The following is a 17844-nucleotide window of genomic DNA, read 5'->3' as shown; positions in this document are numbered from 1 at the left end:
TTCCCAAGATAATTAAAAATACAGCTGTAGTGAACACAACAGAAAAAATAGTTCTTTATAGTAACTAAATAGTATACATAAAGAAAGCTTTGTAAAACCAAAGGCATGTTGGTGTCCTCTTTATTATCCAGCCAAATGCCAATATGTAACTTACTTAGAAATAAAAGAAAGAAACAGCATGGATTGAAAACATTTCTAAAGGGAGTCTAAACATAGAAAGTATCAATACACATAAGTAGATAACCAAATATAATTTATGCGTGTGAATGAAGGCACATTACGGACATTAATTTAATTATCTGTTACATTATTTGGTTCTTATACAAACAAAACTGCTGGACAAACATGCAAATGACTAATCTCTAAGTTATCTCTATTTCTCTCCCTTCTTTTCCCCGTTTCCTTTTCTTACTAACCATATGCCCCTCTTATTTTTTGTCTTCGTTTTCTCCCTCTTTTGTTTCATCTTTCTCTTCTATCTCATTTCCTCCTTTCCCTCTTGTTTTTCCCATCCATATGTTTCTCTTATCTGTTTGTTTTCTCTCCCTATATATCCCCCTTCCCCTCTCTGTCACTCCTGTCTTTCTATCTTCTCTTTCTAGAGGTGTTCTTAAAGTTTCGCTCTCTTATTTTCTTCCTCCCCATTCCTTTTTTTTCTTTTTCTCTCTCCCACTTCCTCCTTACAGTTAGTTCTACATGTTTGTTTGTCTCTGTCCCTTCCCTCTTTCTTCTTTCCATTACCCTGCTCATCTTTTTGCTTGTCTGTCTGACTGTCTGTCTTCTATTGTAAATATAAGGTTTATGTATATGTAGGTAATTGCATTTTTTATTCTCGTACTCAACACTGCAGTGTTGGCACATGTTTGATCTTTCCCTTTAAATCCCAGCTGATTGGCGGGTTTTCCGATGGTGCCACACCATCATATATGATCCAACAAAGAGCAATAAACGGCAACAGAATAAGAAAAAAAGGTACCTTAATATAACCTAAACTAATTCTCAAAGACACATAAGCCTGAATAATGAAACCATAATATCATCCGGGAAATATTTATTCACGACCTCAGGAAAAGCGGCACCACAGGACCAACAAGCGTCACGATGGCGGTGCGGAGGTGACGTCACTGCGGCCCTCTCGCGGCGGGTTGGGGAAGCTCTGACACGTCGCGTTCAGTGTCAAGCGAGACCGCATCACTGGTGGACGTTATATCCTGTTCGGCCCTTCTTCCGTCAACATCAGCCACCATGGGGAGTAAGTTTATCAATGGCATTTTGTGGAATTAGCCTCTAGCTTGTATTTAGGTGTGTTTCAGATCCGCGGAAGGCCCGTAGTTTCGTGATTTGGGCCGTAGTCCTGGCTCGTTTTTTTCTCGAATGGAGTCGGCTGACCCCTATTTTGAAACTCGTCCGCCTGACGCTGACAATTTAGTCGGGAAATGAGCCGAAATCGCATCATTTCTGTCCACTGACTGCTAACGAATACGGAATATTGCTGATAACTGGTTACAAGGCCGATAAATCATCCTTGAGGGACCAAATCTCGCAAATCAATTCCTTGTCCATTTCCTTTCAAAATCCACATATTCCATAATGTTCATATCCCTTCTGGCGTTTTTTATGTCATTATGTTAAAGCGGAGATAATGAAAATGGTGTTTAAGTAACCGAAAAGGCCTATTTAACAGAAACATGTTCCAGTACTGTGCACCGTCTGTTCTCGGGAATTCCCACTTTCTCTTTGCTGAAAATGGTCCAAATCCACATTTAAGTGATCTAAAGCATTCATGGCATTGCAGTGTCGATATCTTTAAGAATTTGTAAAATTATAGTTTTGTTTATTTCCAGAATAAAGCATTTTTCTCAGTTTCTTTAGTGCTTTTGTTCCCCCCCCCCTCTCTTTTGTTTTCACCCTTTTATTCTTCATTTGCCTTTTCTGCTGATCCCAAAAGATCAGGCTTCACTTTCTCTTCTCTTCTTTGCCTCTGTTCCATATTTAGTTGCCCTGTTTTCCTCTCTATCTTTCTAACCATCTCTTCTCCCATCCATCTGCTCTTGTTCTTTTCATTTTCTCTTATTTTTTCCCCTCCCCTTCCCTTCCACCACAATCTCTTCTCCCCATTTGCATTCTCTTTTTCCTCTTGTCTTTCTCCTCTACCTCTTATTCATTTTTTTTCCCTTTTCTTCAGCTTCATTTTTTTTTTCTCTTCCCTCCTCCTCATATTCATCCTTTCCTCTCCGCACCTCCTCTACCTCATTCTCTGGCTGTTTCCTTCTCCTCCATCCATCTTGTCTCTCTTTTCTCCACATTGCTAATCATCATTCTTTCTCCTTCACCTCCTCTTCTCTTCTGCATTTCCTGCCCCCCCCCCCCCCTACCCCATCACAGAGAACAGCAGCAGTAACTAACCTCCTTCATCCCTCCTCTCTCCCCTCGCAGTCAAGTTCCTTGAGGTGATAAAACCGTTCTGCGCGGTCCTCCCGGAGATTCAGAAGCCCGAGCGGAAGGTCCAGTTCAGGGAGAAAGTGCTATGGACTGCCATCACGCTCTTCATCTTCCTTGTCTGTTGCCAGGTAAGTTCTTAGATTTTTTTTTTTGCTGAATATACATATTTTGGAGTTTTTTTTTTTTTTTTTTTATTAAAGATATGGGGGTACTTGGAGGGACCATATGATGTGTATGTACAGATTACTAACCATAGTTTTGCAGCTCATAGGCGTTGGTTCTGGTATTAAGAGTGAATAGGGAATTTATCCATTAAGGTTCATACGGTCCATATGGTAATAAATGCACGTATGATAGTTTCTGGTAAATGTTGAGAGCACTTTGGCTTTCTCTCTCAAAATGACCTTTTTCACATAAAAGAGCTGTTGGCTATGCTCGAACAAAATCAGGATTTAACTTTGATCTGGTATGGATGGCTTATAATCGAACTCCCAGTGTGATAGTGGAATATCAACAACCTGTTGAAGCTGGGATGGTATGCAGGTACATACTTTGTCCATTGTGATTTAAGTTTTTGTTTACATGTAAATAGCTCCACAAGAGCCAAGTCACCAAGTAATCCATCTCACCAGTTTAAAACTTTAATTGATTTTTCGAAAGGATTTTTGTTAATATAGCTATTAGTACTTTAATAACTTTATAATAATCCTAATGTTAGTAGTGATTATAATAATCCTAATGTTAGTAGTGATAAGTTTCTTTAAAACTTTAACCCTTTGCCACTGGGTGGCATGTATGTACATGCCATGGCATGCATGGACTATATTCCAGGTGGCATGTGCATGCGTGCCATGGGGCACTGGTCCTGTTTTCTGGGGGCATGTATGGTCATGCTGCACATGCTATGGTGCTGACACAATCCCCTGGCAGTGGGGCCTGGGCCACAGTAAATACAGCCTGGGAGAAAGGGCTTTAGCATTAGGAAACCACCCGGCAGCTTTAGGTTAATAAATAAAAAGAAATCATGACAATTCAAACAATTGGTAAATCAAGTGGTCACATATGGCCTACTTATTGACTCCTTGCAGTTATGGAGCCATCTGTTTAAGCAAAATTTATAAAACAAAAGTACAGACACCAATGGGTTAAGTGATTCCTTTAACCCCTGTGCTTTGTGCTCTGGTCAAGGCTAGTAAAGCCCGTGTGTGTATATTCTGGCAAAATAGTTTGTTCCTCATTTGACTGAAATCACTAGGAGTGTCTGCAAGTTGTCTGTAGAACATATGTGGAGTTGCCCTTTGTTGGATGTGCAGGTGTCCTTATAATATTTACCCAACCCCTTTTTTTCTTCCTAAATATAGAGCTTCCTTGCTGTATGTAGTTTTCCAACTTCATAGGTTATGTAAAAGTGGATATTGGTGTAACTATTACTGACCACCTTTCTCACTTGGTGATAATACAAGTGAGAATTGACACCGTTGTTTGGCAGTATGAGGTATCCATAATATGATGAATACCAAGTCTTTACATTTTTTCATTTGTCACTTTGTATTCAACTTCTCATGTAAATTGTAAAGTATTTAGGACTTTCATTCAATGCATTGAATTTATTCAGGAATTTTTTCTTATAAATATTAAAAATAGTTCTGCTGGATAGATTTATCTTGCATGTGTGATCCCATTTCCTGTCTTTTTGTTATTGGTAGATCAGGAACATAGCTTTTGAACATGTGCATTTGCTTTCTCCCTCAAATAGTTACCTGCAAAGAAATTTGTGCCTGTGACTGATAGCTGCAGAACCTTTGAGTTTCTAGTTTTAGCCAGTCCTTTACATACTTAAATGAGTGAAAAACAAAGTTGATATAATAATCTGGCTTATTTGCTTTCTATGGTTTGTCATTTTTTGTGAATGAATTTTACTAAAGAACCTTCAAATTCATATCATATTTTCATCTACATGACATAGGAGGAAGGTCTGAAGGTCCTTGATAATCAAATCAAGGAAATGATTCATGTGTCTTTAGCCACACAGGATGGCAGATGCAGGAATGATTATGGAGGATAGATAAAATTTGAGTCCCTTGTATCAGTTACTTGTAACATGATGATTCTCGGATAGCTGTAGCATCTGTAATTTATGAGTCATATTTACATGGCATCTTGTGTACTGCCATGTCAAGTCTCTGACTGCAAATTATTGTTTTGACTTTATTTTTAATTGATGTTTGATTGAGTTTTTTAGTGAATTGATCAAGTGGCTCAGTTTTTTCAGTTTATCTCATGAGCTGTAACTAGCTTTTAGGTTTGTTAACTTGTTTAAGGCAGCTTTAGGCCTTTTTTGTAGTGATACACCATTCTAGGCTTTTCATAATCACATTGAGGAAGATTAATGTCTCCTTTGTTTCCAGATTCCTTTGTTTGGTATCATGAGCTCGGACTCGGCTGATCCTTTCTACTGGATCCGTGTGATCTTGGCCAGTAACAGGGGAACACTCATGGAGTTGGGTATCTCGCCCATTGTCACATCCAGTCTTATCATGCAGCTCCTGGCTGGTGCAAAGCTCATTGAGGTGAGTGCTTTGACTGATCTGTTAAGTCTCAAGATTTGTATTCTGGTTTCCTGAAGGGAAGCCTTCTGAAGAATCATAGATGCCAAAAATTCCTAGGATAATACTTGAAGAATGTATAGGGAATCCTAATTATTTCTTTCCTTTTCTAGGTTGGGGACACTCCAAAGGACAGAGCTTTGTTCAATGGAGCACAGAAGCTCTTTGGAATGATGATCACTGTGGGCCAGGCAATTCTTTATGTAATGACTGGCATGTATGGTGATCCCTCAGACCTTGGTGCTGGTGTCTGCCTCCTCATCATCATTCAGCTGTTTGTTGCTGGCCTCATTGTGTTGCTGCTTGATGAACTCCTGCAGAAGGTGGGTGACTCTTTCATGATGTAGATTTTAATGTTGTGGATTACAGACATCTATAACTTTGACAGAAATATATATGTGAATTATTACTGACTTCATAAATATTTATCTTGTGTTGGATTTTAAATTATTATTTTAACCTTTCAGGGCTATGGTCTTGGTTCTGGTATCTCCCTCTTCATTGCCACAAACATTTGCGAGACCATTGTCTGGAAGGCCTTCTCCCCTGCCACCGTCAACACTGGGCGTGGCACTGAATTTGAGGGTGCAATCATTGCTCTGTTCCACTTGCTGGCAACTAGGCAAGACAAGGTATGCCAACATGCTATGTTACTGGCTTTCTATATTGGAATCTCAAGTTAAATTTTATTTAATTATGAAATATTGAAGATCCAAGTTATAACATGTTTGATTTCCAACAGGTCCGAGCTCTCCGTGAGGCTTTCTACCGCCAGAACCTCCCCAACTTGACTAATCTTCTGGCTACTGTTCTCATCTTTGCAATTGTGATATACTTCCAGGTATGATTAGTTATCAGTAGACAACAGATAAATTAATATTTTAATACCCCCATCTCCCCAAAGAAAAAGTAATCAAGGTTTTAAATATTTTGATTTATTTTGAGAAACTGCAGAAAGTTCATTTACCTCCCACAATATATACTTTGGAATACTATTCTATGATGTGACTTCATCTTTAGCATCTGAGGTAGGAATATCACCATTAAAATATATTGTTGTATCGACTATCTTTACACATTACTTTCCTTCTTGGAAACCATGTTTCAAATGAGAATAGGTAAAGATGTACAGAAAGACCAATAATCAATCAGGTAATTTTTAGAATATATGAATTATGGGCACAAATTTTATTCAAAATTTTACACCAGAGTGCAACCTGCAGAGTAAGTTAGAGGTTTTGTGGAATCTTTAGCAAATACCTGTTCTTGAATTCTCATCTCTGCCAGTAGTTGACTGGTCTAACAAAGCCATTTTCCCACAGGGCTTCCGCGTGGACCTTCCCATCAAGTCTGCTCGTTACCGTGGCCAGTATTCCTCTTACCCCATCAAGCTGTTCTACACTTCAAACATTCCCATCATCCTCCAGTCTGCTCTTGTCTCCAACCTTTACATCATTGCTCAGGTCAGTGTGAACTGAAAGTGTAGGTAGTATATGCCTATATAAGTATTTTCCTGTCTTACAAATTGCAAAACCGTCTGATTTTCTAAAAGCTCTTCAACTTCCTGTTCTACAGATGTTGGCCAACAAATTCCCAGGCAACTTCTTTGTCGGTCTTTTGGGAACGTGGTCTGATGTTGGATCAGGAGGCCCAGGACGCACTTCCTACCCAATTGGTGGGCTTTGTTATTACATGTCGCCACCAGAGTCCTTCGGCCACATTCTGGAAGATCCCTTCCATGCCATCATTTACATTGCCTTCATGTTGGGCTCCTGTGCCTTCTTCTCCAAGACCTGGATTGATGTGTCTGGCTCATCAGCCAAGGATGTAAGTTTTGCCTCTCCCAAGAATTTTTTGTTTTATCTTGATTTTTTGTGTATGCATATCTTTAATGTATATACTTGTCACGAGAGGTAAAAGGATATCATTAAAAAATTACTTAGTGTTTTGAATAATGAATGAGCAAACTTGGTAGTTTTGTCCTGTTTTGCAGTCTCTTCATTCTATATACTGGTTCTTCAGGTCTTCACTTTTGATCTGATAAAGGTGTGAAAGATACTTATGCCTATTTATTTGTGCACCAAGGTTGCCAAGCAGCTGAAGGAGCAGCAGATGGTCATGCGTGGCCACCGTGAGAAGTCCATGATCCACGAACTTAACCGTTACATTCCCACTGCTGCTGCATTTGGTGGTCTCTGCATTGGTGCTCTTTCTGTGTTGGCAGATTTCCTGGGAGCTATTGGCTCGGGCACAGGTGAGTCAGGGAATTTAATGAAAATGGAAAGAAATGCATTTTGATGTTTGATATACAGTAGTTCCAAAGTTGTTGTTATTAATGATTTTATTATTATTATATTTTTTAATCCAAATGATGCATAAGTAGTTAAAAAAAAGAAAATCATATTCAAAAATAATTGTAATTCTGTGTTGTATTTCAGGTATTCTTTTGGCTGTCACAATCATCTATCAGTACTTCGAAATCTTCGTTAAAGAACAGAGTGACATGGGAGGAATGAGCACGCTTCTCTTCTAAGATAGTTGTCCAAGGACCAGTAATTATAACAACCAAATTTGAAGAGATTAACCCCCACACAGGCATGCCAACAATGTTAAATGTCGAAGTGTTGGTAATTTTGTGATATTTTGAGCATCATTTCAAGCAGCACAGTTTGTGTGGAAACTCGTCAAAAGATTGAAAGTAATGTAATACTTTTTTTTTTGTTATTATTGGAATTTTCACTGTGTAAGTGGATTTAATTTATTTTCCCCCACTAGCCCCTACCTCCCCACCCCACACATTGTGGGGCGTTGTACAAGTTTGATATTTACAGTGGAGAGTCGGTTCATCTCTAGGATCTCTTGGCCTACTTTCTTTGTTAAAGTTTTTGCAAATGTTTACTTATGATGGGAGTCCGCCTTCCAGTTTGGAAAGAGACCTAGTTGTGTGTGTGTCTGGCATCACAGTGGAGGTGAAAAGTGCATTTACTGCTCCAAGATGCCTTTCTGTGCTGCCGGTTGGTGCTCTCCGTTGAGTGAGAGGCTGGGATGCGAGTGAGAAATATTGTATAAATGAAATGTGCAAATGTTTCTACTTTTTACATATAAGAAGGATATTGTAATTACATAAAAATGGAAATTTGTAAATTTGTTTTTGTCTCCTTTTATGCAAGGTGATTATTCTTAGTTGCTGTAATAATCACATTTGAAATCTTGGTTGATGCACACTGGTATTAGACTCTTGAAAAGTAATTCTGATTCATGAAATGCTTAAATTTCAGGGGATTTGTAAAGTTAGTAAAAGTAATCTTTGTTCTCTGCCACATTAATGGGTTAGGGACACCAAATAAAAGGAAGTAAAACAATTATTAGTTTTAATATTTATTGTACTAGCCAGCTTTGCAAAAATATATATAGACATTATCTATCATACTTGACACCAAACAAAAGCTTGATTCACAAATAGTTGTGAATCCAGTATCAAACTGGACTATGTTAAGACATTTGAGTACTGCAACAATTTCTTTTATTACTTAAATTCCTGGAGGAGATGGTTTAAATTACAAACAACAAATAGCAGGTAAATTAGGAATTGAATAACTGGCTGTTTTTACACTACTGAAAAAAATGACTGGAATCGGTTAACTTTATGCATCACAGTGCCCACGAGAGCACACCTTGTCCAAGACGTCTATCGCCTCTGGAACTCCTTTTGCTGCAGCTTGCTTTATGAGCTCGTGCGCATCTCTGAAATTTAAGATGACAGGTTATTCTAAGATTTTTTAATTTAAAGTTTTTTCAAGATTCTCCCTCCCCCAGTCCCTTGCTCGTTTTGTCGTGGTGGGGACACTCAACCTCCAAATCTTACAACTCCTGCTCCTTCCACACTCCAAGTAACTGCTGATATTCATCCTCCTAACGATATCCCCCCTACACCCTATCCTCCCAACACAGGCTGACTTTGTGCCAGTCCTGAACGGCCTGAGGGACCCATGGGCACGGTATTCCCCTGATTTAGTTATCTAGCCCTTACCCCTCAAGGGGACCCTGAGGGGTGGACTGTTTTTATCCCCAACATAATCCAGGCTTACCATGGCCAGTAATGAAAACTTATCCCCACTATTAGGGGCAATGAGGCTTGCCCCTTTATCAAATAGCCCCAACGACGTAAACCCACCCGATTCCCTGACCCCAGGCTCTCCTTTGACCACGGCTCCGTAGACTGCAATAACTACCCCCTCATCAATACCTACTAGTACAGTAGCCAACAATCAACCCTTAAGGAACATTTCCACTCTCCCAGCAACCTCCAACATCAACCACCCCATCCTCCCTTATTAATACCTTACAGCCTTATTGCCCACCTCCCCATAACACTACCTCCCTCAACACTACTCCATCTTCGTCGCGCCCCCGCCCTTCGACCACCCCTATCTCTACAACAATTTTGAATACCCTCTTCAGCGCAGCCAAATGGGACCGATTTTTCGTGATCCCTCCCACAGCTCCCTACTCTGACAACACCCTTCTCTTCCAACAATGTCTCCAAAAACAAGTAGGGAAAGTCTCTTTCCGTAGACGACCCGACCGCTCCCGTCTTGTCACAGTAACATCCGAAAACCAAGCTATAGCATTAACAAAACTAACAGACCTATATGGTAACCCCATCCTTGCAGAACCCCATCCAACCCTCAATACTTGCACCGGAACAGTTTCAATCTCCCCAGCAAATTGCCCAGTCTATGACAAAGATTGGTCAGATTGTGGAGATGATCTACTTGCCTGTCTCACAGACTATGATGCAACATCAGTACAATGCTACTCCATTCCCCCCAGAGGTCATCGAAAGAAACCCACTAACATAGCCAAAATTACCTTCTGTAGGCATGACCTTCCCTTTAACGTCTACATAGGAGGAGAATCCCTCCCTGTTCGTCCATACCAACCCCCTCCACGTCAGTGCCAAAATTGTTGGCGTCTAGGACACCCAGCCAAACATTGCCGTTCCACAGCCAGATGCCCACTTGTGCCCAACCTGGCCATACCCGATCTAACTGCCCTGCACAGTCACGCACATGTGCCAACTGTGGCGGCCCCCATAATGTATTTTATAGGGGTTGTTCCACCTATAAATTTGAGTCTGAGGTAGCAACTCTCAGATTCAAACTTGGACTCACACTACGTGAAGCCAGACAAGAAGCACGTCGACGTGGTTTCTCTCTTACTCCTTACTCCAGTAATACTGCTCATTCTACCAATTCTCCTAAACCCACCCCCCCTACATCTAACCCCCCCTCTTCTACCTCCTACCTTCCCCAGTCAAACTCTTTTGCCATCCTAAATCCAGACACTCCAATCTCTACTACAGATACTTCAATCACCATTACAATCCCAACACCTTCCTCGCACTACCCGTAACAGACAGAACAAACGTTCCACCCCCTCTTCCCCTACCACACAATCACCTCCACCTTCCTTTGCTCCTATGCTTGAGACACCAGTCCTCTCTTCCCCCCCTCACGAGAAATCCTTTATCCCCAAAACTCCCGACCAACTCAGAAGAAGAAGCCATTGAAAATATTCAAGATTACCTAATGAAAACTGACACTCAACCTCCAAATCTTACAACTCCTGCTCCTTCCACACTCCAAGTAACTGCTGATATCCATCCTCCTCCTAATGATATCCCCCCTACACCCTATCCTCCTACCCCCTCCCAACACAGCCCACCCCCCCAACCCCAACCCCGCCCACATTAACCCTCCCACCATCCCCTCTATCCCTTCCACTCCCTCCTTACGCACGTGAATCCCTTATGTAACTCATTAACTCTCATAAAGTCAATACACACCACCAGACACTCCAATCCCACACATCCTACTGCCGTGCCCACGTTTTGAAACAACTCGTACCTCTGCTTTCCCCCCTTCACCGACCTCCCAACCTATCAGACATCCTTACAGAATCCCACACTTTTTGCTTCAACAACCTATTCTCTTTCCTCAAACGCATACATATTCTTCATCTAATCTAACTCCTTACCATACCCGACCCTAACCCTTTCACTCACCAATTCCTTTGCCCAGCTTAGACAACTAATCACTAACTCAACCACCCTTCCCTAACATTAACTATAGTGCTACATGACCTTAGATGTCTAGCACAATTATCTTGCTTTTAACCATTAACCATTAACCATCCCCTTCCTCAGACCCTCCATCTCCTAATACCCCTCCTAGTAGAACACCAACTCCCACACCTATCCCATCTCAGACCTCTCACTCCTTATCCCACCCTCTAGCTGCTTCCCCCTCAAAATCACCAACACGTACTACAATCTATATCACTAAAGTATAACTATCCTTCATTGGAATATTCGCAATTTCCGCTCCCACAGGCCTGACCTTCGTCATATCCTTTCCTCTTATATTGTATGCCTTCAAGAGACCTTTCTTACACATCCTCCAATACCAATCCCCAATTATCATTTTGTCTCTTCCCCACATTCCCTTTGTCTCGTCCATACTTACCTCTGCTTTCCCCCACCTATCCTCCCTTCACCGACCTCCCAACCTATCAGACATCCTTACTCACTAATTCCTTTGCCCAGCTTAGACAACTTATCACTAACTCAACCACCCTTCCCTAACATTAACTATAGTGCTACATGACCTTAGATGTCTAGCACATTTATCTTGCTTTTGACCATTAACCATATGTCGTGGTGGGGGCTTAGGAGGCGGGACTGAGGCCCAATGTAGGGGATCGCCCTTGGCTTAGAACTCGGCCTTCGCCTCGACTAATTGTGCATGATCTTTTCTTCATCCCCGTCTAATCGTTTATCTATTTTTGCCCTTTTCGCCACAGTACTTTATCACAATGCTGTTTGACCTTTGATATCTGTCACATTTATTTGTTCTTCCACTCATTTTGGAAATTCAGACATCAGCTTATTGAACCAAAAATAATCTTGCCTAGGGGTTTCGCTCCAATCCACACTATTGCTATATTTTGAATGCGGCGCTAATGAATGACCTTAGAGTTGACGCGGCAGAAATGTTTCAATAAGTAAATAAATAAATCCAGACTGCCCTCTATGTGCCCAACCTGGTCATCAGCGTTCAAATTGCTCTGATGGCACACGTGTGCCATCAGTGGTGGCTGCCATAATATGTTTTATAGGATCTGCCCTGCACACAAGCTCAAATCTGAGGTAGCAGTCCACATTTTCAAACTAGGTCTTACTCTAGACTAGACAAGAAGCAAGTTTTTCTCTTTCTACCTACTCCAAATCTACTTCGCTCCGCTCCCCTCCCCTCCCATCTTCTCAAGTAGTCGCAGCATCATCACCCACAGTATCTTTTCCCTTTACCTGAACCATCTTATCTCCACTCCCTCTCTTCCCCAGTCAAACTCCTTTTTTCCAGTCTAAATCCAGATACTTCCCTATCTACCACTTCCCCGGTGCCTTCCCCTCCTCCTCCTCACTCTACCTGTCGCACCAGGCAATCTAAACATTCCACCCCATTTTCTCCTACCACATACTCTCCTACACCCACCTTATCTCTGCTCCGCGGATATCTATTCCCTCTTCTCCTCCATGTAAGAAACCTTTGTTTCTCAGACTTTCCCACTCAACTCCCCTCCAGAAACTCTTGAAGACCTCTAAAACCTCTCAAACATGACCCAAGAGAATGCTCAATTCCTCCATCCACCCTTCAATTCCTTTATTCTTATTCGTTCTACATTCAAAGTATTTGCCGCTATCCATCCATCCTCCTCAAGTTCCCCCTCCCACTCTCAAAAATCTCCCCATCCTCTCCTCCTCCATGTGCATCACCATTCCCTCTTCCTTCCCTTTCCTTACCACTCCCACCTGGATGCTCACGTGACTCCCTTATGTCACAACATGTCTTTCTCCATATCCCTCCCCTCCTGATATTCTTTCCGATACTTCACCACCTTCCTCTGCTCCCCTGTTCCATTCTCTGGATTAGTCTCCTACTTCTACAACTACCATTTCTAACCGCAATACCTTTTGATTGTTTCATAACGGCTCTTTTGTATTTTTCCTCATGCAGTGCTACTCTCCCTTCCTCAGACACCAACTAACATTGATCTGCTTACTCCTAATCTTTAACCCCTTTCTCTTTTACAAATCCGTTCTATCTTACAGCGTTCTACAACCTATGACGTCTAACACATCTTATCTTGATCGTTAACTCATTTCCACCCTTTTCGCCACAACACTTTACCATAGTGCTATATGACCTTTGATGTCTAGCACACTTATTTATTCTAACCATTAACCATTTCTTCTTTTTCTTTCCTTCTCCTTCAACCCTTCTTATCCTAATCGTTAACTCATTTTTACCCTTTCGCCACAGTACCCTTATCATGATGCTATGTGACCTCTGATGTCTGGCACATTTATTTGTTTTGACCATTAATCATTCTGGAAATGGCATTATGAAAAAAAAAAAAAAAAAAAAAAAAAAATCTCTACCAAGCCCCACACTATCGCTATATTTTGAATAAGCCGTTTATGACCTTAGATGGTAACGCGGCGGAAATTTTTCAATAAATAAGATATTGCAAGATATTTAAATAATTTTTTTTTCAAGAAGTTACTGTTTACTAACCGAATCAACTCGGACAAAACTGAAACTTAAATATAACCTGGAAAGCACAACAATGATTTATTAATCAAACGGTAAAAGCAATCGTATTTCTACAAGGCAGACACTCACCCAGGCTTCAGACCGATCTTGTAGCCTTGAAGATGACCCACAGCCAGGTTGTAGGCGGCGTGAGGGTGACCTTGGTCCGAGGCCTTCTTGAACCACTCCATGGCAGCCGTGTGGTTCTTTTCCACACCTTTCCCTGAGGAGCATGAAAGACTGGTTTGATTAATCGCTACTAAATGAGGTAAAAAGAATGAGAGAGAATATTCATGTTTTAATAAGTAAGATGAATAGATTTCTTTTTTGGTCTTGTATTCTTAAAGTTTACTTATATATATATATATATATATATATATATATATATATATATATATATATATATATATATATATATATATATATATATATATATATATTAGTTTTGTTTATATTTTTTTCTCTCTACTTTTACTTTCCAATTTCTATTATTCTGCCATATGGATTTTTAGTTTCCTCTCTTTCTTCCCCAATTCTTTCTTGTTATTCTCTGAACTACTTTTCTGTTGACTAGTCTTTTATTTCCTATGACCCTCATCTCCTCTCTTTAGTATCTCTTAATTTATCTACCTCATTCTTTTCTACTACTTTCTCCTTTCTCCCTTCTTTCCACCCAGTTCAGCCCTTTTTCTCACGGTTTACACTTAACTTACTTTCTAATGCATTTTTTTTTCATTTTACTTATCATTAATGTTTACATCCTAACTCCTTCACTGTCTTATACCTTATCTTTCTCACTCCCCACTCCCCTTCCTCTTATTTTTCACGCATGTTTTCCACCTGTTTTCCACAAATTATTCTTTTCACGTACATTCGTTTGGTTTATCTCTTTCTCCTTCATCTCCCTCACATGCTACTACGCTTTCCCTGCTTCACCAGTACTATTACTATTTTTTTCTCTTCTCCTTGTCGTAGTTGCATACCAAGCATAAACATTATCTACCCAGACAGACCTCACTGACAAACCTATTCTGCCAGTCTCACTCCTCCTGTAATGCTTGTACCAAAACTACTTCCCTCTCACCGGCTGATTGTCCTGTACACGACAAGGATGGGTTAGATTGTGAAAACGACCTGCTTGTCTGAGTCGTTGCCCATATGCAGTATCAGTATAGTGCTACACTACTCCCTCCCCCCCCGAGGCCACCGAAAGTCCTATGCCCATATTGCGAGGATTACATTCTGTAGACATGACCTACCCATGATGTTTATATTGGCGGAGAGTTCTAACCACATCACTGTCAGAATTATTGGCGTCTAGGCCATCTTGCCAAGCATTGTCGCTCCACATCCCGCTACCCTAGATGTGCCCAACCTGCCATGATCGTCAAACTGCCCTGCGTTGTCAGGCACGTGTGTCAATTGTGTTGGCTCCCATCATTTATTTTATAAGGGCTGCCCTACGTGATAGTCTGAGTCCGAGATAAAAGTCCTCATATTTAAACTTTGGCCTCACTTTGCGCGAAGCCAGGCAGGAAGCACCCCGACAAGCTTTTTACTCTTGTTCCCTCTTCCAGTCCTGTCCTTCTGCCCCTCCCCCTCCCCCTTCTCTACCTATCACAGCAGACAATCTAAACGTTCCACTCCATCTTCTACAGCACCCTCTCCTAAACCTACCTTTTCCTTTGCTCCTCTTCTCCTCACAAAAAAAAACTTCATTTCTCAGACCCCCTAACCAACCTCCTTTCAGATACTATTGAGGACATTACAAACTATTTAATAATGACCCAAAAATAACGTACCTATATCTCATCCATTCTGCAATATCTCTCCGTCCTTCTATTATCTCTATCCTCATGTTCCCCCTGCACCCCTTCCACCCAATTCCTCCCAGCACATCTCATTCCCCTGCTTCATCTACACACGTGACTCCCTTCAATCGCACCAGTGCCCTTCCTCGGGTCCTCTCCCTCCTGACATTCCTCCTGACACGCCCCCCTGGCCCCTCATTTCACAATTCTTCCCCTCCTACTTCGACACCGATTTTTACGAATATCCCGCACTGATTGTTTCATAATAATTCTTCTACAACTGAAGTATTAGCGGTTTCTGTTCTCACAGACTCGTATCTTCCATTTGATGTAATCGCTCTTAACCCCCACTTTCCCCTGCCTTGCCCCATTTACTCTTCCTCTTTACCCTCAACCCTCTTTACTCTTTTCAATGCCATACTATCCTAAAAAGCTGTGCAATTTTAGACGTACCCTGATCTCTACCATTTTCGCTGCTAGACTTTCCTATTGTACTACATGGCCTATGATGTCTAGCACATTTATTTGCTTTTTTAACCATTAACCATTTTCATTCCCCCATTTTTCCCTTTTATTCTTCGCTTACTTATTACTCCTATTTCTCACCAATTATTCATTTCATGTACTTACGTCAGGTTCATCTCCCTCCATCTCTTTCACATGCTACAGCTACTTTTTTTTTCTCTTTTCTATTCCATATTCCTCTCCTCCCCCCCCTTTCCAAACATTCATTCGTTTATCACTTTGACTATAATTATAACAAGACAACAATTACGAAAGTTAGTATAGGTTTGTTTAAAACTTATGGAACTTATATTTTATCACTGATTTCTGCTATGCACTATTCCTGGTATTCCTGACTCTAATACACAAACATCTGACAATGACACCTAATTATTTTCCGGAAGCGTATGATTTTCGCGAGCAACAGAAAACACCAATTTTTACTATGATAATTAGTTCAGGTCTAGAACAGTTTCCTAACCTTTGCGATCCTAAATGCAGCCTTAATCTGGACTAGCGATCCTAATTGTGTGAACATGTAGTAAAAGCCAACCATTTTCATTTTAGTTACACTTGCAGGAAATTGTGAGCTTAAGTTATTCTGTTTATATAAGTTTATATTACTAACCTAATGAATTTCAATACATTTGAAGCAGGAAAGAAAACACGCGTCAAACAAACATTAGCTCTTGCTTGCATATCCGGTCACAAAAAAAAAACGTTTTTCTTCAGTGGTTAGCAACCAAATCTCCTCAGAATCTGCTGATGAATTTCAGTGATTCATTAAAACTAATGCACTGAATCATATAGAAATGGCTAGTGTGAGAACCGAGTAATATACTTAGGGAATAACCACAGAAACACTGCAACAAATTATAAAAACAAAATGTTTTCTAAGTGGCTACCTTGAAACTCCTTAACTTTGGATTCTTTTACTTATTTTTAAGGCGCTCCGGCGACCCTCAGAATTCCTTTGGATCACGACCATGGCATTGGGAACAAGTGGTCTAGCGTATTAAGGTCTGGTGCCAAACGGGAGGCACCTTGTCGTCCGGCCTTAAATCCCACGACTTTTGACCTTTGGCACCCCACACCTGCTTCTCATCTCCTGTCCCCTTTCTATCTTCTCTTTCTTATCTCCTGTCTTCTTCCCATCTCTTCTTTCGTATTTCCTGTCCTCTCCTCCTTCCCTTCTCTTTCTCATCTCCTGCCCCCCCTCCTCTTCCTATCTCTGCAATGCAATATCATCATCATTTAACGGTAGGTTCATGTCTGAGCCGCCGTGGTCACAGCATGATACTCAATTGCAGTTTTCACGTTGTGATGCTCTTGGAGTTACGTGGTAGGCCATCCTTTCCACGAAGTGCCGTGTTACCTTTTAGTAATCATTTCTCTTTTTATCCGGCTTGGACAGCACTGACTTGGTGCTTTGCCACCAGTGATAGGTAGGCAATCGAGGTGAAGTTCCTTGCCCAGGAAAAACGCGGCGTCGTGACTCGAACCCCCGACTTTAGATTACGTCGTGACATCTTGAGTCCGAGCTCTAACCATTCGGCCACGCGGCCTTGACGATCATGGGTTCCATGATTTTCTTGGCAATTAGAGCGGTGGTTTGCATTGCCTTCCGCCCGGTTTTTTTTTTTTTTTTTTTTTTTTTTTTTTTTTTTTTTTTTTTTTTTCAATGCAATATACTAGCCAAATGAATACATATATCATTGCACTAATTTGCAAACGAAAATAATTAGCACTGACTTATAACTGTCTAAATACTCCTGACACTATATACAATCTGAATAGTTATAGTAACCAAATAAGTGTTCTTTT

General features: G+C 40.9%; 2 protein-coding genes across 2 annotated transcripts in view; one reads left to right on the top strand and one right to left on the bottom strand.

The window, feature by feature from the left end:
• Nucleotides 1-1114: 1114 nt before the first annotated feature.
• LOC119599017 (protein transport protein Sec61 subunit alpha-like 1) lies at nt 1115-8192 on the top strand. Its single transcript, XM_037948754.1, has 10 exons — nt 1115-1252; nt 2437-2570; nt 4851-5012; nt 5162-5371; nt 5516-5680; nt 5791-5889; nt 6371-6511; nt 6624-6875; nt 7134-7302; nt 7487-8192. The coding sequence occupies exons 1-10, from the start codon at nt 1246-1248 to the stop codon at nt 7579-7581; spliced, it is 1434 nt and encodes a 477-aa protein (XP_037804682.1). The 5' UTR covers nt 1115-1245; the 3' UTR covers nt 7582-8192.
• A 221-nt stretch (nt 8193-8413) lies between these two features.
• LOC119599019 overlaps nt 8414-17844 on the bottom strand; it is a 23712-nt gene continuing 14281 nt past the window's right edge. Inside the window, exons 5-6 of the mRNA XM_037948759.1 lie at nt 13796-13928; nt 8414-8792 (exon numbers count right to left, since the gene is read on the bottom strand). Coding sequence (XP_037804687.1) covers nt 8693-8792; nt 13796-13928 — 233 coding nt within the window. The 3' untranslated portion in view covers nt 8414-8692. The remainder of the gene's footprint in view (nt 8793-13795; nt 13929-17844) is intronic.

Source organism: Penaeus monodon, chromosome 42 (assembly GCF_015228065.2).
Source record: "Penaeus monodon isolate SGIC_2016 chromosome 42, NSTDA_Pmon_1, whole genome shotgun sequence".
In the NCBI taxonomy this organism is placed as follows: domain Eukaryota; kingdom Metazoa; phylum Arthropoda; class Malacostraca; order Decapoda; family Penaeidae; genus Penaeus; species Penaeus monodon.
The sequence above is the reverse complement of the archived record's forward strand: the minus strand, read 5'-3'. Positions and strand labels throughout refer to the sequence as shown.

Excerpts from the sequence above, each read along its gene's own strand:
- LOC119599017 (XM_037948754.1), top strand. Across the intron at positions 5,372-5,515 it reads TTGATGAACTCCTGCAGAAG|GGCTATGGTCTTGGTTCTGG; the intron begins GTGGGTGACTCT and ends TTAACCTTTCAG. Across the intron at positions 6,876-7,133 it reads CTGGCTCATCAGCCAAGGAT|GTTGCCAAGCAGCTGAAGGA; the intron begins GTAAGTTTTGCC and ends TTGTGCACCAAG.